The sequence below is a fragment of the Miscanthus floridulus genome, chromosome 8 (genome assembly GCF_019320115.1).
Source record: "Miscanthus floridulus cultivar M001 chromosome 8, ASM1932011v1, whole genome shotgun sequence".
In the NCBI taxonomy this organism is placed as follows: domain Eukaryota; kingdom Viridiplantae; phylum Streptophyta; class Magnoliopsida; order Poales; family Poaceae; genus Miscanthus; species Miscanthus floridulus.
This window is the reverse complement of record NC_089587.1, coordinates 227,921,528-227,946,685: the sequence shown is the minus strand read 5'-3', so window position 1 is coordinate 227,946,685 and position 25,158 is coordinate 227,921,528. Positions and strand designations below refer to the sequence as shown.

General features: G+C 47.0%; 1 protein-coding gene and 1 pseudogene across 1 annotated transcript; both read left to right on the top strand.

Moving 5' to 3' along the window:
• The first annotated feature begins 5,767 nt into the window (after positions 1 to 5,767).
• LOC136470764 (uncharacterized) lies at positions 5,768 to 7,387 on the top strand (annotated as a pseudogene).
• A 2,824-nt stretch (positions 7,388 to 10,211) lies between these two features.
• Positions 10,212 to 19,840, top strand: LOC136478442 (phosphoenolpyruvate/phosphate translocator 2, chloroplastic-like). Its single transcript, XM_066476900.1, has 9 exons — positions 10,212 to 10,721; positions 11,716 to 11,838; positions 11,922 to 12,074; positions 12,173 to 12,258; positions 18,099 to 18,183; positions 18,322 to 18,441; positions 18,561 to 18,629; positions 19,284 to 19,413; positions 19,507 to 19,840. The coding sequence occupies exons 1-9, from the start codon at positions 10,398 to 10,400 to the stop codon at positions 19,581 to 19,583; spliced, it is 1,167 nt and encodes a 388-aa protein (XP_066332997.1). The 5' UTR covers positions 10,212 to 10,397; the 3' UTR covers positions 19,584 to 19,840.
• The last annotated feature ends 5,318 nt before the right edge of the window (positions 19,841 to 25,158 follow it).

Here is a 25,158-nt window from a genome sequence, read left to right as displayed (position 1 = left end):
GAGGCCGAAGCGGTTTCAATCGCGACAGTGGTGGCCAAGGACGCGGGCGCGACCGCAACCGTGGCAACAACAACAACAGCGGGCACCCCCAGCAGAACTCCAATGGCGATAAACCCATCTAGCAGCTCTGCGGCAAGGAGGGCCACACTATACTCCGCTGCTTCAAGCGTTTTGACGCTTCCTTCACCGGCCCACCAGAGCAATCCCGATCTACCTCCTCTGCGTCATATGGGATCGACACCAACTGGTACACCGACACTGGTGCTACCGACCACATCACGAGAGAGCTGGAGAAGCTCATCATGAGGGACAAGTACCATGGAAACAACAAGGTTCATGCTGCTAATGGTGCAGGTATGAGAATCAATCAAATTGGTCGAAGTTTTGTTCGTACCCCAAATCAAAACCTCGTCCTAAACAATGTTCTTGATGTTCCTAAAGCTAACAAAAGCCTTGCATCTGTTCATCGTCTTACATATGATAACCATGCTTTTATTGAATATCATCCCAACTATTTTTTGGTTAAGGACCAGGCGACGAAGAAAACCATCCTTAGAGGGAAATGTGAAGGCGGCCTCTACCCGTTGAAGTCTAGGCCGTCATCGAATAAAGGGGCGTTTGGTGCTGTCAAGTCTCCTTCTCCCAGGTGGCATAGTCATCTCGGCCACCCTTCTTTTGCAGTCGTTCAGCAAGTCCTTAGCAAAAATAGTATTCCTTTTGTTGCCGATTTGAATAAAGAAACTGTTTGTGATGCTTGCCAAAAGGGCAAAAGATACCCTATCCTAGATCCACGAGTATCTCATTGAGTCCCTTAGAACTTGTGTTTTCTGATGTATGGGGTCCTATGCCCACTTCTGTTGGCAAAAACAGTTATTATGTTAGCTTCATTGATGATTTCAGTAAGTTTACATGGATTTATTTGCTTCGTCATAAATCTAAGGTTTTTCAAAAATTTCATGAATTCCAAGCTATGGTTGAACGCCAATTTGATAGAAAAATTCTCGCTATGCAAACTGACTGGGGAGGGGAATATCAAAAGTTGAATGCCTTCTTTCAGCACATTGGCATCTCATATAATGTCTCGTGCCCTTATGCACATCAACAAAATGGCTCCGCTGAACGCAAACATCGCCATATTGTTGAAGTAGATCTCTCGCTTTTAGCCCATGCTTCTATGCCCTTAAAATTTTGGGATGAAGCTTTCATCACTGCCACCTATCTTATTAATCGCCTCCCTAGTAAAATTATCAATAACCAAACTCCTCTTGAATGCCTGTTTCATCAAACACCAGACTACTCCTCTCTTCGTACTTTTGGCTACGCATGCTGGCCGAATCTACGGCCTTATAACGCTCGCAAGTTGCAATTCCGCTCCAAACGCTATGTCTTCCTAGGATACAGTAACATACACAAGGGGTTCAAGTGTCTGGATGTCAATGAAGGGCATGTCTATATTTCCCGAGACGTGGTCTTTGATGAACACGTCTTCCCTTTCGCCGAACTCCACCCAAACGCCGGTGCTCGATTACGATCTGAAATTCTCCTCCTTCCTCCAACTTTGACAAATCATTCACATGATTTTGGGGACGACAATTCTTTAGATCATTTTGATAATGATTCCCTGCATACTAACCCTATGTCTAAGCGTGCAGCACACGAAAAAAAATCGGCGTCAAACGAACTAAATCTGGCTCGAAACGGGCGTCATTTCATGCTCCTCGAGCAATTTCCCGTTTTGGCAGGAGCAAGCGGCAATCCCCAGGCTGATTCACCTATGCCTTCCGCTACAGAGCCGATAGGATCGGCCTTGGATCCGGCGTCGTCAGCTCCTGTGCTCGTGACGAACGCGTCAACTCCACCGGCATCCTCTCTGCGTGCGCCACCTATCCCGAGCTCGCCTCACCTGGCTCCGCGGACAGGGGGATAGGATATTTCGACCGGTTGAGAATCTCCCTCGGGTCCGCTGCTCACCGGATCTTCTGCGCCAGCCACAGATCAACCCACCGGATCTTCTACACCGCCTGCAGCACCGGCTCTCCAGCGACCCACCACACGTCTACAACAAGGTATACGCAAACAAAAATTTTACACTGATGGAACTATTCGATATGGTCAGTTAGCAGCCACCACTGAAGGTCTTATTGATTTGCAACATGCCTTAGCCGATAATAATTGGAAGCGTGCTATGGATGTTGAATTTGATGCATTGATCAGGAATAAAACTTGGCATCTAGTTCTACCTCAGAAAGGTAAAAATGTGATAGATTGTAAGTGGGTCTATAAAATCAAAAGAAGATCAGATGGGAAAATTGACAGATATAAGGCACGCCTAGTAGCAAAGGGGTTCAAACAACGATATAACATTGATTATGAGGATACTTTTAGTCCTGTTGTGAAAGCGGCCACAATTTGTCTTGTGCTCTCTCTAGCTATGTCTAAGGATTGGTGTTTGAGGCAACTAGATGTTCAGAACGCTTTCTTGCATGGTTTCCTTGAAGAAGAGGTATACATGAAACAATCGCCAGGTTACGAAGATAAGACCAAACCACATCACTTATGCAAACTTGACAGATCCCTGTATGGTTTAAAACAAGCACCACGGGCCTGGTACTCTAGGTTGTGTGGTAAACTTCGGAGTCTAGGCTTTGTTTCCTCCAAAACTGACACATCATTATTCTTTTATCGAAAAGGAAATCATGTTATCTTTATGCTTGTATATGTTGATGATATAATTGTGGCCAGTTCATCACAGGAAGCAGTGGATGCTCTTCTCCGAGGTTTAGAGAAGGACTTTGCAATCAAAGATCTCGGGAACCTTCACTATTTTTTTGGCATACAGGTTCAAAGAAAGAAATGTGAATTGCTTTTGACACAGGAACGGTATGCTTCTGATATCCTCAAGAGAGTTAATATGCAGCTGTGTAAACCCATCAAAACACCCCTTAATACTACCGAAATGCTTTCAGTCACTAGTGGCACTCGGTTAGGAGTGGAGGACTCAACCAGATACAGGAGCATTGTTGGAACTCTCTAGTATCTCACCCTTACACGACTAGATTTGTCTTTTTCGGTCAACAAAGTTTGTCAATTCCTTCACTCGTCGACGACCGTTCATTGGGAAGCTGTGAAGAGAATATTGAGATATGTACAAGGAACAATCGGCCTAGGGTTAAAAATTAGAAAGTCTAACTCTATGTTTGTAAGTGCTTTTTTAGATGCTGATTGGGCCGGTTGCCCTGATGACAGACGATCAACAGGCGGCTTTGTTGTATTCTTAGGTTGCAACCTAGTGTCATGGTGCGCAAGAAAACAGCCTACGGTTTCAAGATTAAGTACAAAAGCTGAATACAAGTCTTTGGCCAACGCTACTGCAGAGGTAATGTGGGTACAAAAATTACTTGATGAGTTAGATATTCCACATCCTTTGGCAGCATGTTTATGGTGTGAAAATCTTGACGCAAAGTACCTATCGGCTAACCCTGTATTTCATGCACGCACCAAGAATATAGAGATCGGTTTTCATTTTGTATGCGAACAAGCTGCAGTAAAGCGCCTGGACATCAGATTCATCAGCACTACGGATCAGATCGCCGATGGCTTTACTAAGCCTCTTCCAGAGAAGCAAACGGTCATGTTCAGAGACAATCTCAACCTCGCTGATAAGTTGTGATTGAGGGAGGATGTTAAGAATATCCAATATCCGGATCACATGACCGCAATATCTGGTTAATTGATATCTCCTGAAGATTGGTTGTGCGCTCAGGCTTGGATTGCGGGTGAAGGCAAGTATCACGGCTTCGGTTAGATATGATAGGTATCTCCTGATTGTTGTAATCTTGTGATGTAATTTAGAGTTACCAAAGTAGTTAGCTTCTTCTTGTTATACAAGTTGTACCGCCACGCCAGGGACTCTTCCTGGCTATATTAACACGAAGCCGTGAGCCTGAGAGGGTATTACGTTCCAACCATTTTGACAATCCAAACTTGTGCCTCTGAATTCCTTTTACCCTCGCCGCAGGGAGCGAGTTTCTTCCTTGGCATAATTGCAGGTAATTGCAAATGAGGCTGCCATGGCCCCATGGACTTGAACAATGGGTGAGGTTCAGCCGAAGGGACTGACTCTGAACCAAATGTTATCTTGTGGAGAAATGCAAGATCAGCTGGAACAATTCACGTGCCATGCAACATAAGTTGCTGTCCGGTGAAGACACTGAGGACATGGACTATTCTGCATTTTCCATAGATGCTTAACGAACCCCACTCTGGTTTCTGGTGGCTAAAACCTAAAATATTCTCCAATCAGCTTCTACATACCTTGAGCAATACCTTTATTACTACTCTGAAATATACGCTTCTCATTGCTCGTACGTGTATGTAACTGATTTCGTTGCAGCAGCTTCTGCTTTGCTTTCATCCATCGTAGCTACACGTAACAGGTGACCGACGCTTTGCTCCATCTGGCTTCCTACGATACGATAGAAGGATGGAGCCATAACGTGGAAGTAACGGACGGACGTCAAATGAGAATAGAAAAGGAACTGAAATGAGCAAAGAGGATATGCATGTGCTTTGAGATCGTTGAGATGCATGTGTTGTTCGCGAGGGGTGCCGCTCGAGTGGAGTCGCAGTCGCAGAGCAAATCGCGAACGCCAATCTCCAACTCTTCCTAGCTAGGCTGCCTTGGGCGGTGCTGTACCCAGATTTCAGCTACGTCTGGGGTGCGGGCCTCATGGGATTGAGGGCCCAGGGCGACGAGCTATTCGGTGAGAGACCATTATGTGAAGTGGGCTTCGACGGAATGCCATCTCGCAATGGGGCTTCGTCAGGATGCCATTATCAAGTGCGACACAACCGCTAGGATGCCATCCGAGGGAATTTAGAGCCTTTTATTCCCCTTCTACCCCTCATTTCTCTCTTTTCCTTTCACGGTCGCGATTGGGACAGACGGAACGGGAGCCACGAACGGATCGAGCTCTCGGGTTCTTCTCCTCCGTCGCCGAGGTACCCCACGGCCGCCCGCTCAATCCGCCTTCCCACGCCCGGCCAATCCCCCGCAACCGCGCGCTCCCCCACGCCCGCCCGCGCTCCACGAGCTCCCCCACGCCCGCCCGCTCCGCGCGCTCCCCCACGCCCGCCCGGCCAAGCTTCTCCAAGCTCTGATGCAGTGCCAGTGACCTTCCCCATGGAATGCAGATGGAGTAACCTCGTTCTGTAAGATTCCTCTTTCCTCTTGTATTTCTCTAACTCAGTTTGGGAAGCCAATACAATCACCTCGTCCAATAGGTTTCTAACACGGTATATTTTTTACAATTTGTCCAGGCTCGATCCGGAGCCTGACGATAGTGTAGATGCAGTAGAAGAAACTCCAGATATTGGTAGCAATGATCCGCCTCAGCTTGTAGATGAAACTCCAGATGTTGGCAATTCACAGGAAGCATTTGATTTTCTTGGTAGTTCACGGGCTGCAGGGCATTCTGGAGCTGTTAATTAGGAGGAACCGTAGATTGAAAACACATTTGATAGAGAGGGTGAGGGTATGCTAGATATAATTAATGAGGATAAGTTGTTTCGTCTTTTGGGTTTGAGAGACGAGGGTGATGAGCATGATAAGCCTAGTGAGGCTGATGCTCAAGCTGCTGCTGAGAGGGATAGTACAGCTGAAAATAGAACTACTGATATTGATATTGACACAACCGGTGCTGCAATTCCAGTTGATGATCATGTGCCTGGGGAAGGACTCTATGCTTATGATCCTAACAACCCTTCTATGGATATTGGCACAGTGTATCCAAACATGCAGGAGTTTAGACTGGCCATGAAACAATTTGCAATAAATAAGGAGTTTGAATACCGCATAGTCAAAACAGATCCGACGAGGTACATTGCCAATTGCAAAGACGATGCTTGCTCATGGCATATTAATGGGCGTAGACAACCTGATGGGTCCACCGTGAAGGTGTATAACTATTTACTATTTCCTAACTATATGTAACCATTTTTTGTTTGTATATATCTTATATTTTTGCTATTTGCTTGTTGCAGGTTACAGCTTTGATTGCGAAACACGACTGTACTGCTAGCTCAAGGCGGTATACCACCACTCCAACAAGTATCTGGGTGAAATCAAAGGCCATTCAGCACCTAAAGGACGATCCCACCATAGGCGCCAAACAAATGAGGGCAATACTAGAAAAAGAGCACAAATGTAAGATTACCTATGACACCGTATGGAAGGGAAGACAAATGGCCTGTGACGAGTTGCTTGGCACCTGGAAACAAAGCTTCCAAATGTTGTTCAATTGGAGGGCAGAGGTACTGTAGTGATCACCTGGAAGTATCATTGAAATTGACGTAAAACAGGTAGATGGGGAATTGTACTTCCACAGATTTTTGTGTGCATTAAGTCCTTGCATTAAGGGTTTTTTAGAAAGTTGTAGGCCTTATGTTAGCATAGACTCAACAGCACTTAATGGTAGATGGAATGGGCATATGGCTGCGGCTACTGCTATAGATGGTCATAATTGGATGTATCCACTTGCTTTTGGTTTCATAGATGGTGAGACAATAGATAACTGGACTTGGTTTATGACTCAGCTGCATAAGGCCATAGGACACCTACCAGTACTTGCTATCTGCACTGATGCATGCAAACGGCTAGAAAAAGCCGTTAAAGATGTGTTCCCTCAAGCTGAACATAGAGAATGCTTTAGGCATCTAATGCAGAATTTTATTAAAAGATTTGTTTGGGGGAGATACATATTCAAAGATGTATCCTGCAGCAAGAACATATAGACCTAGAGTTTTCAAATATTTTTTCAACCAAGTTGTTTCAGCTAACCCTCAAATATTGGAATGGCTTGAAAACCATCACAAATTGTTATGGATGAGAAGTGCCTTCAACCCTGAAATCAAGTGTGATTATGTTACCAACAACCTTGCAAAGAGCTTCAATAATTGGATCAGAGATTGAAAAGACCCGCCTATAGTTGAGCTTGCTGACAAGATTAGAGAGATGATAATGACACTGTTTCACAAGAGACGTGCAATTTCAGAGAGGCTTCATGGTAGGATCCTACCAGCAGTACTTTGATAATTGAGAGCAAGGACTAGGGGTTTAGGACACCTAACAGTTATGAAGACAGGTCCTTTTGCTGCAGAGATACATGACACAACCAGCACACATAATAGGCATGTTGTGAAGTCACATTTGCATGAATGTACATGTCTTCAGTGGCAGCACACTAGAAAACCTTGTGAGCATGCCTTGTGCCTCATAACAGCACAACAAAGTATTGATGTCAGGATGGAAGACTTCGTTCATGAAGCTGCTATGGGAAAGAGGCAACTGATTATGAGAAAAAGGAAGTGCAAGGGTGCGGTGAATTAGGTCATGGAGAAACTAGCTACAAGTGCAAACTTAATGGGACAAAGAAAATGTAGCATCTTTTGTTCTTCATTTTATTTATTGACTGATTGCACCATGCTATTTTAAATATTTATTTATTATTTTCCTCTACAGGAAAAGAAAGCCCAGAAAAAATACTACTAAATATGGACCAAATGCTAAAATCCCAACAAAAAGGACAAAGAGGCAAGATAAGGAACCTGAAAATCCTACTGTACAATCTGACCATGCAACTGTGCAAGATGAAAATGCATCTGTGCAAGCTGAAAATGATACTGCTATAGTGTCATTTGTTCAGGAAACTTCAATAGTATTCACTAGCTCCATCAGACCAACCAAGAAAACAATCTTGAAAGAGAGCCCAATTAGGCTAACAAGAGGGTAAACATAGTGATGACAGCCATCTATTCTTCCTGAGAATTACAATGTTCAGTTACTAAATTGATTTATTCTTTTTTTTAGCCGATTGGCATTCTTGATGGGAGAAGGCATAGAACATAGAGAAGGCACAGAAGTCCAGCCTACTGATAGTGATGGGTCACCCAGCACCACTCAAGGAACACCAAGAAAGAAGAAAACGACAGCCAAGAAGTTGGTCCCAAGGAGAATGAAAAATATCTGAGAACCTGTGTTATTTTCAAAACATATGTTTGATGAACCTGTGTCCTGTATGAACTTAATTGTATGAGTTAGTGTGGTTTGTGAACCTTTTCCATTTGAAAACATGTGTGCTACCAAACTTATGTGTTTGTGAAACTTAATTATATGTTGAATGCTTTCTTATGAACCCTGTGCCATTTAAAAATTGTCAGCTTGTATGTTGCAAATTGTCACCTTCACTTTCAAATTTTCAGTCTTACATTTTTCCATCTTAAGGTGCCACTTACCTATTCTACTTCTTTGTAGGTCTCTGTAAAGAACTTTCGAGCAACGTGTCTGAATTTTGCTTGGACACGGATTGTTCTGCTTGCAACATGCTGTAAAACCTGCATTACTGTAAATTATTTCTCCTTGGTGGACTCCAAGTAAGACAGGAATTATATTTCCATGTCACTACACACTACTTCCTCTATCCATCAATATAGGATATATTTTGATGAAGTCTTCAAAAGGAGGTTACCACCTTTAACTGTTTTCAATAGATTATCAGTTGCTACAAAATAAACATAATACTAAAAAACATTTTGAAATACAAATATACTAATACAACTTTTATAGACGAAACATGCATATAATTTAACTAATTGTTTTGTAAGTTGGGGACACTATAGATTGATTATTGAAGGACAAGAACATGTACATATATAGGTGAGGATAGGGGCGGCTTATGGAAACACAACCGACCTCCAGTATCCTTGCCTAATACAACCCAATCAACTAGAGACCCAGACTTGGAGTCCAAATACAACTCCACAGCCCTGGCCAACCTCTATACAGAGATCAGGCTGGCTGTCATAACATTGCAGCAACAGAGAAAATAATTTGTCACTTGAGAACATAACATTTCATTGATTCATTGACACAGCTGATACATTTTGGTACCAAGTACACAAGATTCATCTACTCCTCACAATTGCATACAAATTGCTAACTAACACTAGTCCACGGACAAGAATCAAATACTTCAGCAACATTGCTATCTCCCTAAGCTGCTTTACTTGTTCATCATAGTTTGATTCTCCAGAATTTGGCTTGTCTTCGACAATTGGCCGCAACTTAGTAGACTCGAAAACAGGTTAATAATGTGGAGGCACCAATTTTTGGTCAACCAAGTGTTGCTCATATCCCTCTTCCCACTCCCAAAATGGACAGTCAGCACCTTCTCTTTGTCGCCACATGAATGGAAATCAATCAAATTGATTCAGTCATCAAATCACACAGCAAGGACTACATAAAGAATTTGCAGCTAACCATTCTCACCGTTCGAGTTGGACAAACATAGAACTGGCGATCGTAGTTCTTCTCTGTCTTCGATGTACAGACCTTCAGAAACGGACACATACAGTCTGGGCAATGAATAAGAGGGATTTCATTGTTTGAAATTCTTCGGCTTCGTGGTATTGTGTACTTGTTCGTCCTTGTGGGCGTCGTTGCCGTGGTGTGGTCCATGGCCGGCGTGGAGGCGCTGCTGCTGCGCCAAGGAGAGCTGGAGCCGGCCATGGCATGCAGGCCGCGCAGGCGAAGCTTGGCCGGGCGGGCGTGGGGAAGCTCGCGGAGCGCGGGCGGCCGTGGGGGAGCGCGCGGTTGCGGGGGATTGGGCGGGCGTGGGAAGGCGGATCAAGCGGGCGGCCGTGGGGTACCTCGGCGACGGAGGAGAAGAGCCCGAGAGCTCGATCCGTTCGTGGCTCCAGTCCCGTCCGTCCCAATCTCGACCGTGAAAGGAAAAGAGAGAAGGGAGGGGTAGAAGGGGAATAAAAGGCTCCAAATTCCCTCGGATGGCATCCTAGCGGTTGTGTCGCACTTGATAATGGCATCCTGGCGAAGCCCCGTTGCGGGATGGCATTCCGTCGAAGCCCACTTCCCATAATGGTCTCTCACCGAATAGCTCCAGGGTGACCACCCTACTTGCCCGCCCTCAGGGCCGTGCTGAGTCTGTTCGTTTCAGCCGGAACTTATAGTGTTTTTTTGTCAGAGTAAATCAGCGTCAGCCAAATTTATCAGTCCAGAAAGCAATCAGCGAATAGGCTCAGTAGCTTAATTAAGAGGATGAGATAGAGGTGGACGTGAGAGGTGTGGAGAGGAGAGAGAGGGAGCCAACAATTCAGTCCGCCCAGTTCAGTTTTCGTTTTCCGCAGTTGCAATGCTAAACGCTGCACACCTGTCAATCGTCCGTCAGAGATAGAGCTATCCCATCATCACCTGGACCTGGAGGCCGCCCCGTGCTGCCCACCGCCACCTCGACCTCGCCACTGCCCGTCGTCCAGCTCCCCAGCCCGGCAGCCCCACCGTGTGGAGGAGGTTCTGGAAGTGGCGTATCCCATTCCCTTCTAGAATGCAGAGCGCCGCGGCTTTCCGGCCGTGCCCCGCCGGGCAGCTGGTGAGCCGTAATCCTAGCCGCCCACTCCTCCCGGCCCGCCCGCTCCGCGTCTCCGTCTCCGCCGCTGGCTCCGTCGCTACCACTCGCGCTCTGGCTCTCGGGCTGCTGTCAGCCTCGCCCAAGTCCCGCCAGCGACAGGTGTCGTGCGGCGCGGCCGGGGACGCTGTGGCGGCCCCGACTGCGGAGGAAGGCGGCGGGCTCATGAAGACGCTGTGGCTCGGCTCGCTCTTCGGCCTCTGGTACCTGTTCAACATCTACTTCAACATCTATAACAAGCAGGTCAGATGTCCTGACGTGAGATTGCCTTCTTGAACTGAGCTAATTGGTACGGTAGTGTACGTCGTGGTTGTTTACCTGTCCTCTTTGGGTGCGGACCGCGGAGGGATGTTTGTCTTGTACGCTTCCCTCAGTCTTGAATAAGAGGATTCCAGATAGATTAATTAATGGGCAAATCCATCTAGAGTAATTTATGTAATTTTTTGTGGTTCTGAATATCTGATGACTTGAGATGGTAATTCTGCTGATACGATTGAGTTTGATTATTTCTCTCATGTTTCTTTTGCTCTTTATCATTTTGGATCTCGCATTGTTTGCTCAGCAACAAGTATTATTTCTGAATGTTTAAAAATGTTGAATTCCCTGTTTATCTCTGTAGGATGACCATGTTTACTGTAAGTGGTACTACCTTGTTGCTAAAAGTGTAGAAATGGATTGAGATATATATCTTGCCACTCTTGTCAGCCTTATTAGTGTACATAAGTGGAGGTGTTAGTTGTTTTAAGAAATTAGAGATTCTTTTCTGCTTTTGGTGTGCGGATGTTAATTTGCTTCTTATAAATATATATATGGGAGACTACTATGATGGGGGGTTTTGTTTTATGCAAGGTACCTGTGAGGGTCTTACATATGTTCAACTTATGTTAGACTGATAACATTGTACTTGGCTGAAAATTAAATGTATGTGCTATTTTGATTGTTTTATTATGATTGATGCTAACCTTGTTTAAGAACTTATGTTCCAATATTTTGGCCTACGACCAGTGGCCTACTTATTAATCTGCTGCTTTACTCTGCCCTGGTGTCAGTACTGGCATTTGTAGAAAATCTCGCAATGCAAAAATTCACTGTTTTGTTGAACATACAGAACTGATATTCAGTGTACAAGTTTTCTTTTTATTATCTTAGAGCGCTTTTTCCTGGCAGAATGCTAGATTTGTACTGATATCCAGGAAGATATACATCAACTTTCTCTTGCCTTTACTGTATGTGACAGGTTCTCAAGGTTTTCCCATACCCCATAAACATCACAGAAGTTCAATTTGCTGTCGGAACTGTAGTATCTTTGTTCCTGTGGATCACTGGTATTATTAAGAGGCCAAAGATTTCTGGAGCACAGGTAACCTTTAACATTTAATTACAAACTTTACGCTGTTTACTTGGATCTGTATTAATACTCATGTTCATTTTAACAATTTTCAGCTTGTAGCCATCCTACCTCTGGCTATAGTTCACACTATGGGCAATCTGTTCACCAACATGAGCCTTGGGAAAGTTGCAGTATCATTTACGCACACCATCAAGGCTATGGAGCCTTTCTTTTCTGTTCTTCTTTCTGCAGTTTTCCTTGGCGAGGTAATTTTTCATCCCTATACAAATGCTACGCAAGCAACATGTTTTGAATTTCAAGAAATTTCTTTGTCTTCTTGTACTAAATCGTATTCGGATGGCAGTTACCTACTGTTTGGGTAGTAGTATCTCTTCTTCCAATTGTTGGTGGTGTTGCATTGGCATCTCTTACTGAGGCATCCTTTAACTGGTAAGTAACAATCACTATCATTTGAATCCAAGCATAGCCAAGCTAAACTTTATAGTGTAGGAGCTTCTATTGCACCCAAAAGTGATATAATATTTTCCTAAGTGATGTACCGCAGCAAAAGTGATGTAATTTTCAAAAGTGACTATGATGTGATATAATGCATGATAGAATGATATTCAAATAGCTAGTGTTCTAAAACTGATTCACTCAGCAATGTATATCTTCTGATAATCTTTCCTAAAATCTTATGTACAGTTTAAACATGGTGATGCTATTTTTGAAAAAATTTCCATTAGTATCTGTTAGACTATAAATGTATATATGCGTGTGTATATGGGCCTGGGCCTTGGTATAGCCGGCCGGTCCTCTATTTGGTTAGAGAGATACGAGGAGATCTCGGTTTGGTCGTGTTTCTATAAACCACGAGATCTCCTCTCCCCTATATATATATATGTACATAGGTCTCTCCAATCAATCAACCATTCATTCCACGCAATCCTTATTGCTTTCATGGTATCACGAGCTTAGTTTTTTTTCCTTTCCTGGCTGTCGCCCGCCGCCTCCCTGCCATGGCCGGCGCCACCCCCCCAACCGCTTCCTCCTCCGCTGCTGCTGTCGTCGATCCCAACGCTGCTGCTGCCGAGTCCAGGGAGGAGCGCGCCCGCGCGGCCGCGCAGGCCGACCCCGCCGCTGCCCTCCAGTCCATGGAGGCGCGCCCGCGCGGCCGAGTTGGCCGCTGCGGCTCGACTCGCCAAGGAGGAGCGCGCCCGCGCGGCTCGAGCCGCTCGCGACGTCGCCGCTGCTCGTGCGGCTGACGCTGAGCGCGAAGCCGCCGTTGCTCAACAAGAGCGGGACGCGGCTGATGCGCGACTTCAGGCCGCCCTTGACCGCGCGGCTCAGGAGCGCGCCGCGGCCGCTCCGCCTCTGGAAGACGACGCTGCCCCTGATGATGTCGAGGATGCTGAGGATTTCGCCTCTGCCGACGGCGACGATCTCCATCTTCGCGCCGTTCTGCTTCAGCACGAGGCCGCGGCCCTCCTCAACCTGCACGCCCAGGCTGTGGCCGTGCAGAACATCCGGCTGCTCGTCCCGCTTGTCCTCGACGTCGCCTCCGCCTTCTATGGCCGCTGGCGCTAGTCGTTCCTCCTCGTCGTCGCCCGCTACTCCTTGGAGAGCCATGTCCTCTCCGATGCTGCCGCCCCCAACTCTCCGGACTGGGCGCGCATGGACTGCGTCGTGCAAACTTGGATCACCGGCACCATCTCCGACGCCCTCGCCGAGGCCGTGATCGAGTTCGGCACCACCGCCCGCGCCTCCTAGCTCGCCATCGAGTCACAGTTCCGCGGCAATCGCGAAACTTGTGCTCTCCACCTCAACGCTGCCTTCCGCAACTTCAAGCAAGGCGACCTCGACATCACTACGTACTGCCGGAAAGTCAAGGGCATGGTAGACGCCCTTCGCGACCTCGGCGAGCCCGTCAACGACAGGACTCTTGTCCTCAATCTCCTGCGCGGTCTCAATGGCCGTTTTGAAGCCATTGGGCTTCACCTTCGCCACGGACGTCCGTTTCCTACCTTTCTGCAGGCTCGCAACGATTTGCTCCTGGAGGAACTCACTATGGCGGAGTCTGCTCTGCCTCCTTCGGCTACGGCCCTGACTGCCACCTCCGGCAGCGCTCGGCCGCCTACGCCCGCGTCCGTCACTCCACCAGCCGCTCCTCAACAGCGGTTGTCGAACCAGCAGCAGCAGTCCGGGGGAGGCAAGCGCGGGGGCGGGCGCAGCAACTCCAACAGCGCCTTCCCCAACGGCAGCGGCGCCCAGCAGCAGCAACAGTGGCCCAATCTTCATCAACCATGGACCGGATCCATCAACATGTCGCCTGGACCTTGGCCCTCGACACTGCCACACCCGCATGCACTTCTCGTTGGTGTACAGCAGGGGCCCGGTGGACCGCAGCAGCTCCCTCAGGCGCTTCTGACTGGCGCTCAGCAAGGCTGGGGCGTCAATCCTAGCGTCCAGCAGTGGGCGCTTCCTCCGGCTGGTCTGTACAGCCCAGCCATCGCGCCACCCGGCTGGGACGCTTCCTGCCTCGCTGCGAACTTTCAGACCATGTCGCTCCAGCAGCCTACATCGAGCAACTGGTACTTCGACTCTGGAGCCTCCAACCACATGACTTCAGACGCTGGTATAATCACCGTGGCTTCCCCTCCATATACTTCATCTCCATCCCATATTGTTGTCGGTAATGGGAACCTTCTTCCTGTTACCTCCACTGGTGTGACATCTTTTCCACATAATCTTCGTCTTAATAATGTCCTTGTTTCACCTGGACTTATTAAGAACCTTGTTTCAGTACACCAGTTTACCTCTGACAACAATTGTTCTGTGGAGTTTGACCCTTTTGGCTGTTCTGTGAAGGATCTTCCCTCTCGGAGAGAGATCGTCAGGTGTGACAGCTCCGGTACTCTCTATCCGCTGCAGTTCCCGGAGTCTGTGTCTGCTCTCCTCGCCACTACCAACCCTTCACTTTGGCACCAGCGTCTTGGTCATCCTGGCCATGAAGCTTTGTCTAAGTTAGCATAGTCATCCGCTATTCCATGTAATAATCGTGCTAGCCAAACATTGTGTCATGCTTGCCAGTTGGGTCGTCATACTCGTTTACCCTTTCATGCGTCCTCTTCCAGAACCACTCATAATTTTCAGTTAATACATTGTGATTTGTGGACGTCACCTATACCTAGTGTTTCTGGTTGCAAGTATTATCTTGTCATACTTGATGATTTTTCGCATTATCTCTGGACTTTTCCGCTTCGGCTAAAGTCTGACACTTTTCCTACCCTGTCTAATTTCTTTGCCTATGTGGCTACGCAGTTTGGTGACCCCATTCAGGGTATTCAATGCGATAATGGACACGAGTTCGACAATCATACTTCCCGCGTCTTCTTCCTCTCCCACGGCATCCAGCTCCGAATGTCCTGTCCTTATACCTCGCCTCAAAACGGTAAAGCTGAATGCATTATTCGTACCATCAATAATGTTGTTCGCTCCCTCCTGTTTCAGGCCAGTGTCCCCCCAGCCTATTGGGTTGAGGCTCTTTCCACCGCAACCCTCCTCCTTAACATTCTTCCCACCAAGACACTCAACTTCTCCACCCCACACATGGTGCTCTACGGGTCTCCACCCTCTTATGACCACCTCCGTGTCTTCGGGTGTCGTTGCTACCCCAATCTCTCCGCCACTGCTCCCCACAAACTCGCCCCTCGATCTTCCTTGTGTGTCATCCAACCGGATCATCATCTCCCGGCATGTGGTCTTTGATGAGGCGTCCTTCCCGTTCTCTAAGGATCCTGGTCGTCCCTCACCCCAGGATTGAGTTTTTGAGCTCAACTGACCCTGTGATGGCTCCCCCAGCGCCGTCATTTTTTATACCCGCAGGCACTCCCGGTGACTCCGCACAGCCACGTGCGGCCCTTCTTCTAGGGAGCAGCGCCCCTTGGGTCATTGCTGCTCCCTCGGACTCCGGTGGCCTGCCAGCCGACCAGGTCTCGCCTGCAGATGCCTCGTCGTCACCAGCAGCCCGCCTGGCTGCTCTCTTGACGGCTGGCAGCAGCTGCCCATCGCGGCACCCAGCGGCCGACAGCACCTCCCCAGGGTGCCCGATGGCCGGCTGCTCACCACCTCCAGCCGGTCGTGTCGCGCCCACCCCGGTCGGACCGCCGCCTGGCTTTCAGCGCTGGGCTGGCCTCGTCTACCACCGACGCCCACAGCCTCCTCCGCCCGATTTGGCTGTCCTGGCGCCGGTCCCTCCGGTTCGGCTGACGTACAACCGACGTCCGCGATCTGCTTCTACGCCGCCAGTCGCTCCAGCTACTGCGTCTCCGGTCACTGCACCACCATCACCACCAGTTCCTCCTGTTCGTCTCCCCGCCGGGGCGGTTCCCATTGTCCCTGTGGTTAACCAGCATGCCATGCGGATACGTGGGAAGGCCGGTTTCCGACAACCGGTCACTCTTCAGGCGGTTTCCCTATCGACTCTTCCGCGGACTTATTGCGCCGCACTTGCTGATCCAAATTGGCGTGCCGCTATGCAGGACGAGTTTTCAACACTGCTTTCCAACCACACTTGGGATCTTGTACCACGCCCATCTAGATCCAACGTGGTGACTGGCAAGTGGGTCTTCAAGCACAAATTCAAGGCAGATGGTTCTCTCGAGCGCTACAAGACACGTTGGGTTCTTCGTGGCTTTACTCAGCGCCCAGACATTGACTATGATGAAACTTTCAGCCCTGTTGTGAAGCCTGCTACTGTCCGGACAGTTCTGTCTCTGGCTGTTTCTCGCAAGTGGCCGGTACACCAGCTCGATGTGAAGAATGTTTTTCTTCATGGGCATCTCTCAGAGACAGTGTATTGCGCTCAGCCTTCAGGTTTTGAGGACTCCTCTCGCCCAGACTATGTGTGTCGTCTGAATCGCTCTCTGTATGGACTCAAACAGGCGCCACGTGCATGGTACAGTCGTTTCGTCAGTTTCCTTCTTCAATTGGGTTTTGTGGAGGCCAAGACAGATACATCACTCTTTGTATACCGTCGTGGCTCTGAGACTGCTTATCTTCTGCTGTATGTGGATGATATTGTGTTGACAGCTTCTTCTCCAGACTTGCGTCATCGCATTATTGCAACCCTACAGCATGAGTTTTCTATGAAGGATTTAGGCGAACTTCATCACTTTTTGGGCATGCAAGTTCAGGGCACTGCTTTTGGGTTATTCTTGTCACAACACCAGTACATGTTGGACATCTTGGAACGTGCTGGTATGGCTGATTGCAAGCCGTGTGCTACTCCAGTTGATATCAACCCGAAGCTCTCTGGCGATGGTGATCCTATTTCTGATGCTACAGATTACCGCAGTCTTGCCGGCGCATTGCAGTATCTCACCTTCACACGGCCCGATCTTGCTTATGCGGTACAGCAGGTGTGTCTACACATGCACGACCCGCGGGAACCTCATCTTGCAGCTCTGAAGCGGATTCTTCGCTATGTCCGTGGTACTTTGGACTTGGGCCTTCATATACGTGCCTCCAGTCAGTCTGATCTTGTGGTCTACTCAGATGCAGATTGGGTTGGTTGTCCTGACACTCGTAAGTCCACCTCGGGCTACGCTGTATTCCTCGGTGACAACTTGGTCTCCTGGTCCTCCAAGCGCCAGAACACTGTCTCCCGCTCCAGTGCTGAAGCTGAGTGTCGTGCTGTAGCTAATGCGGTTGCAGAGGCTTCCTGGTTGCGCCAGCTATTGTCCGAGCTACATACACCTCTACGTCAAGCCACGTTGGTGTATTGTGACAACATCAGTACAGTTTACATGTCTTCCAACCCCGTTCAACATCAGCGTACCAAGCATATTGAGATCGATCTTCACTTCGTCCGAGAACAAGTGGCTCTTGGTGCTGTCTGCGTTCTTCACGTCCCGACGACGTCCCAGTTCGCCGACATCTTCACCAAAGGCTTGCCTTCTTATGTCTTCACGGAGTTTCGGTCCAGTCTCAACGTTCGCAAACACGACGCTGTGACTGCGGGAGGGTGTTAGACTGTAAATGTATATATGTGTGTGTATATGGGACTGGGCCTTGGTATAGCCGGCCGGTCCTCTATTTGGTTAGAGAGATATGAGGAGATCTCGGTTTGGTCCTGTTTCTATAAACCACGAGATCTCCTCTCCCCTATATATATGTACATAGGTCTCTCCAATCAATCAATCATTCATTTCACGTAATCCTTATTGCTTTCAGTATCCCTGAGTTCCACTGTGAAATATATTAACTTGGTGGTAATTTGATGAAAACAGGGCTGGCTTTTGGAGTGCAATGGCTTCAAATGTTACCTTTCAATCCCGGAATGTACTGAGCAAGAAGCTCATGGTTAAGAAAGAGGTAACTAAAATATCTTGCATCTTAAAGATAGTTTGTTTATGAACTTGCATTGGCTTCTTTTCTGTCATGTCCATCATATGCAATTTGTCCACTTCCATCTCTAATTCCTAATGCACTTCATATGCTCCCTTTCCACAGGAATCCTTGGACAACCTTAATCTCTTCTCCATCATTACAGTGATGTCATTTTTCGTTTTGGCCCCTGTTACCTTGTTTACAGAAGGTGTCAAAATTACTCCTACATTTTTGCAATCTGCTGTAAGTGTAACAATGTTCAAATTTGAATCCATTGCTTACCAAAGTAAAAGATAAAGACAGAGAAACTGCACCTTGCAAAACTATCAGGGTTAATTTTGATTGGCTTTATGTGTTTGTAGGGTCTGAATGTAAACCAGGTCCTTACAAGGTCTCTTCTTGCTGGACTGTGTTTCCATGCATACCAACAGGTCAGTCAAGTTACTCCATGTACTTGGTGATATATATTCATATCTTGAGTTGTAGACTGCAGTGTGTTATCTATTCGATGTTTCAGTTTTATGTAGAGCTCAGAGTTGTGCAGATTGCAAATACATTTTTTATTCCACATATGTGGCTTGCAACAGCTGCAAATAGCATGAGGAACTAATTATGTCTTTGTATTTTATGCCTTTAAACCCTGTGCTGCATATGTAGCGTTAAGTTGCTAATGGCCTGCTTGGAGGGAGGAATACTTACGCACATAAACTTGTGACAAGTGTTGATTTTCAAAAATCTTAGGCTATATCCAGCAGTGTGGAAAATGTGAACCGTGTGTCTACAACAAAAACCATCTCCACTAAAGCAATCTTATTGTAGTTAGTATATCAGCATATTCTCGTCGCAAATGAGATTCTATTATCATGGTGCATGTGTCTGTATGGTGTTGTGCCTTAACATGATGTCATAGTCAAGGCGGCATAGTGCTGATTGGCCAAAATAAGACCTGTAAAAGCGGGTGTACAAGATTTCATTCCTAATGCATGACATTTGATATATTCTTCTTTTCCTATATACCTAGCTGCATGTGTATTGCAAGGATATCTTCAGTGTCTCATTGTTTCTCTTGTTTGATTTTGTTGAAGGTGTCTTACATGATTTTGGCGATGGTGTCTCCTGTCACTCATTCTGTGGGCAACTGTGTTAAGCGTGTTGTGGTCATTGTCACATCAGTGCTGTTCTTCAGGACACCTGTTTCTCCTATCAACTCTCTTGGTAAGCATGTTGCTTAAACTTGTTTCTCTGTTTTTGTCCTATTTCATCCTTCTGTTGTATCACCATTACATGCTTTCATCTGTGTGTGTACAGGTACTGCGATTGCACTTGCCGGAGTTTTCCTGTACTCACAGCTCAAGAGACTCAAGCCCAAGCCGAAGACTCCTTAAATAGGGATTGTATTTTCCATCTCTCTTGTGTTAATGGAGTCAAACACTTCCATATTTCAGGTGCCTGAATTTTAAGATAATTTTAGGCAACACTTTTGTACAACTAGTACAAGTAAATTGTTATTTTTGTGATTTGTTATTTATCTTTGTATCATAATATATTAATTTTTTTTGTTCTAGTCTAACTATAGAAATAATTGTAAATTATAAATTGTCTTTGTGCCAACATGAATTAGATTTTGTCGGGTTTGTGGTTTTGTCTAACAGTTTTTTTAATTTTTGGAACTGAAAATTGCAGATTATGTCTACATAAATTACAATGAGCTAAAACTGCAATTTTAGTATAAAATATATGGAGTATGCAATAACCGTTGTCTCAAAAGAAGCTAAAATTCAGGAGTCCAATCATGGCAGTACACTTCCAAGTTATTGGTTTTAGTTTAGAAATGTACGAATTAACTGTCAGCAGTGTTTACAGTTTGATCAAGGCAGGTTTTGAAGTCAGCCTGATCGGAATTGCTGCTCGGCGGCGTTCGGCTTGCTGAATTTTGGCTGAAACTGGTTGAAAAACACTGTTCTGGCTGAATTGTTGTGAGAGGAAAAAACTGTTCCAGCTGAAAATCTGGGTAGGGCAAACGGGGCCCAGCCGCAGCCGCTGCGGCGTCATGAAAATCACAGCCGAGCGGACCCATGTGAAATACAATAGTAGTTTTTTTAGTTTCCATGCTTGTGTCTCAATAAAAACTAGCACACTCTTGCTAACCTCGTATATTGTACTGAGCCGAGTCACAAACCTTCTTTGTTTTCATATACCAGTAAGAGCGTCTCGAAGAGTATTCTAAATCTCCTTCCCCAAAACTATTATGAGAAAAAAAGGCCATCTCTAATAGTACCTAATATTTGATTTCAAAAAACAAAATTTGGTTCCACTTGGGTATTATTTTTTGCGGCAACTTTTTTTCCGCACGAAAGGCTTCGATGTTTGGCGGCACCGCCATGCGGCGGAGTCCATCGTGGCGCGGCGGGCCAGAGGCATCGACCTGGACCGGACGCGGCGGCACGGCGTCGATGTCGCGGTGGCGTTCGGCCCACGGCTGCGCAAGTGGGCGCGCGCCGGCGTCGTCACGGCCAGTGGCGGCTATGACCTCGCGTACCTGGTGAAGATGGTGCTCGGGTTCGGGTTTCGGATGCCGCGTCGGGGACGGAGTTCGAGGTTGTCGCCAGGGCGCTCCTCCGCCGTCACAGGGTGTTCGACGTTAGAGAGATGGCGAGGCTCTGCCCCAGCGACGGCCTCCACCGTGGGCTGGACAGCGTCGCCGCGAAGCTCAACGCGACACGAGGGGAACCGCGCGGCGAAGATCTCCTCTAGACGGCGGCACGAGAAGGCACGAAGAAAGAAACCGCGCCAAAGGACCACGACACGAGGGAAACCACGCGGGAGGAGAGGATACGCGCGATGACCACGACGCGTAACTTTATGCGGGTTGGGGGAGTTTTTCAAGTGCCAAAAGATTATGAGGATGTATTGAGAGTTGTTGGAGGGGGTTTTTCCAATTTTATAAAAAAATCGGATTGGGAGGAGATTTAGGATACTTAGAGATGCTCTAACCGAACGTCCACGGGCCACACCGCCCTCACCCTGTGGGCCTTGGATAGCCACGTGTCAGCGATCATATGCCCTCTCCTTTGCTTACTTTTTTTTTTAAAAAAAAAACTCTCTCCTTTGCTTACTTGTTGGCTGTGAAAAAAATTGACGACAGATGGGCTTCGGGAGCCTACCACCACGCCGCAGCCTATTTTCTTTTTTTTCCCTCGAGGAAACCACTCCACCACTTGCGTCACCTCCGCCTGTTCTCGGCGTCTGTGCCATGGCCCATACCCCGCCCCGCCCGCCCTAAGGCATTGCTCACTCATCTCCTCCGCCGTCGTCCCCTGCCTCCTACGCATGTGGCATGGAGATGCTACGTGCGGCTTGCGCCTCAGCCAGGCGACAATGCCTCTGCAGTAGGTCTCAAGTCGTTGTCCTCCCTATCCTTCCTGTGAGAATACAAAGATTAGGGAGAGTAAAAGTATTTGCAGATTTTCACTCATCAATACAAGAATATATAGGTTACATGGCTACAGTAGCGGATCTAGGATTTTAGTTCAAGGTATGCCATCCAAAAATTTTGATATTTGAATTCGGCAAAACCATTTAGCAATTCGGTAACAATTGGATTTTTTAATATAATTCGGTATATCCGCACTAAATAACAAGTGTTAAATTCGATGATTAAATTACAAACATCCACAAATTATAATATGATGAATAATTCAAACGTCATACTGGCAGTTTAAAATACAACATAAAATAGAGTAAGAGACTTACAATTAGGCGAAGGATTTAAAACAACACTAGCCGACACCTTCTTTATGCATGCTTTTGAAAAAAGATATGCAATATCCTCGGCTCCCGCTCTCTTTATAATACTAAAAATACAATGCCAATAAATTAAACAGAGGTCATATTCGCTTCTCTTATAATCCATACTTTTTAGCTTATTTTTTCAGTCGGAACAGTATTTTCCTCTTACAACAAATTAGCCAGAACAGTGTTTCAGCTTGTTTTTTCAACGAAGCGAACGGGGCCAGAATGTTCTCCGACTGATTGAATTTTCACATGCAACTAGACAAACACTGACATGATATCAATATGGATTGTCTCTGACGTTGGGGCAAATCTCCAATCTCAGTGCACCTGCACGAGGGATGATTCGATGATATTAGCAAATAGCAAGGAAATTAAGTAGACCAAAAAGTTTATTGAGACGGCAAAGAGTGAAAGAGACCGAGGAAAAAAGTTAAATCTTACCAAGCAAATCCAAGACAGTAACGACTACCCAGTCGACGAGGTTTTCATACCGGCGTGTGGCGCAGTGGCACGTGCATGCATCTGTCTCCTGTGCGATCGTGCGCCTACAGCCGTGTGGTCAGTTCATCCTCGGCGGCACGGTGTGGACGATCAGAAGAGGAATAGGATTATGGCATAACGGCGGCGGACGATCACGCGGCGCACCGCAGTGACATGTTGTGGGCATCTGTAGGACATGATCGAAGGGAACATGCCGTGGCTGCATGGCCTGGTGGGCCGCGTGGGCCTCTCATCACGTGACCACGGTCATCTACTAGGGGCGCGCAGTCGCGTTGCATGCGAGCCAGCGGACGCTGGTTGCTGGCCGAGGGCGAGCGTTCTCCTGGTAAGTTTTTTTGTTTTTTTCCCAAAAAATACACTTATATACTATAATAGTTTCTAGGATCGCAGGGTGTGCCGGTGTACCCTGTAGATCCGCCCCTGCATGGCTGATCGTTTCAGCTTCTAAGTGATTCATATTCTAATAGCTTCCCACAATGTTAACCGGGAGAGGATCAAATGTTGAGATTGGAGCGGAAGGTGGTGAAGATAACCGTGGGCAATCTCTTTGTGAATATATCGATATACTGAAAAGACGTAGGAACATAAAGGACCCCGATGGCACCAAGGGCCATGCGCTCCCAAACAAAATGAAGACCAATCTCCACATGCTTGGTCCTTTGGTGATGAACGGGATTAGTTGACAAATACACGGCACTGATGTTGTCACAATAGACAAGAGTTGCACATGTTAAGGGGCGACAAAGGGTGCATCTTTAGCAAGCAGGTTTGTTAAAGGGCGGGCAATTTGAGAGAAATCTTTTATAATCCACCTATAAAAACCAGCATGTCTAATAAAGCTATGAACACCCTTAACATTTGTGGGAGGTGGAAGCTATTCTATAACCTCTACCTTAGCTTTGTCCACCTCTATCCCACACTGGGACACAATATGTCCTAGCACTATTCCTTCCCGAACCATGAAATAGTTTTTTCCTAGTTCAGAACTAAGTGCTTCTCTTCACACCTTTGTAAGATCCTATCTAGGTTCTAAAGATAATCATCAAAAGTTTTACCATATACGGAAAAATCGTCCATGAAGACTTCCATGATTTCTTTGATCATATCGAAGAAGATGGACATCATGCACCTTTGGAAAGTAGCAGGGGCATTGCATAGATCGAAAGACATTCGTTGATATGCATGTCCCATAGGGCATGTGAAGGAGGTCTTACTTTGGTCCTCGGGGTGCATAGGAATTTGATGATAATCTGAATAACCATCAAGAAAATAGAAGAAAGAGTGCTTTGCAAGCCGTTCTAACATCTCATCAATGAATGGTAACGAGAAGTGATCTTTCTTTGTGACCTGACCGCGTTGGCCTCCTCGACCGCCTGCACCCAAACAACAACAAATAAACAGAACATGGACGGAATGGCTTGCAAAGCAAAAGAGTTCAGAGCAGTGGCAACTGTGAGAACTCCACCTTTTTAATGACTTATGAGTAATTATCAACTTTTATAATGGCACACAACTAAGGGCTTATTTGGATGTGCTCATATCCACATCAATCCACATGTGTTGGAGTGGATTAGGGTTAGAAAATAAACACACGTGGAAACAAGCCTAAAAGCCTATTTTTTTTCCATCGCCAATCTCCCTCTCTCTCTCTCTTTTAGAGGAACCGGGTTTTATTTCACATGTGATAGAGTATTACATTGTTTTCCTTGCAACAACACCCTTGAGAAAAACAAAAAATACATTCAAGTCCTTGCAAGGATCTCCCGGCCGTCTTCATCGTCGGCAACCGGATGAGCCACACAACGAACCACCGCTGCACGAAGAAGCAGAGGAACTCACCGAGCTTGCAGCTTGAAACCGACACCCTTCTCGACGAAGACACTTTGTAGTTTTTGAATGGCACAACAAACCGCATATCAAACCTGATACACACTTCAAACGTTGAACGAACAGGCCTTGCATCACCGATGTTGATGGAGTCTGAAGCCTCAAGCAACACAGGCATCTCCGACCCATCCGACGAGAAAACAACCTAAAAGGAGATAGAACCGTTGAAGCGGCAGCAGCAACACCAACCCGATTCCTCGGATAAGTGGAAGACGTACCTCACAGGAGAGTCCAAGATCGCCTGGAGGGAGGATAGAACAATCGACACCGGAGTAGATGCCATCGGACACCACTAGAAGCTAAAATGCTACTATAATACTTACTAATCTACACAGTAGCCACCGTCGAGGGCCAGGCACACCTCTCCTGCGACATCGGACTGACGCCAGAGGAGCAGGGGTCGACCAGCTCAACGGCAAATGGAGAATCGCCTCAAAATCGCCCTATGCTTACTGTAGCTGGGGAACGAACAAGAGACTTCGAGAGAGTCGTGAGTGCGTGTTATTATGGGATTTTTAACTTTTTGCCATCCTTACGGATGGCACTCCTTTGTTTGCCACATTTGTGCGTGCCCCTACACATTTGCATCGCAAACAGTAACCCTCCTACGTTTTTGTTATTTTTGCTGAGGTGGCACGCCAGATGGGCACGCCAGCATGGCAGGGAGCCTGGGAGCCCTAACTTGGCACGCAAAATGACCACGCTGCCCTCGCCTCCTTCTTCTATCTCTAGCCGGCCTAGCCCCGAGTCAAACCTAGTCCACTCCCCCTTCTTCCC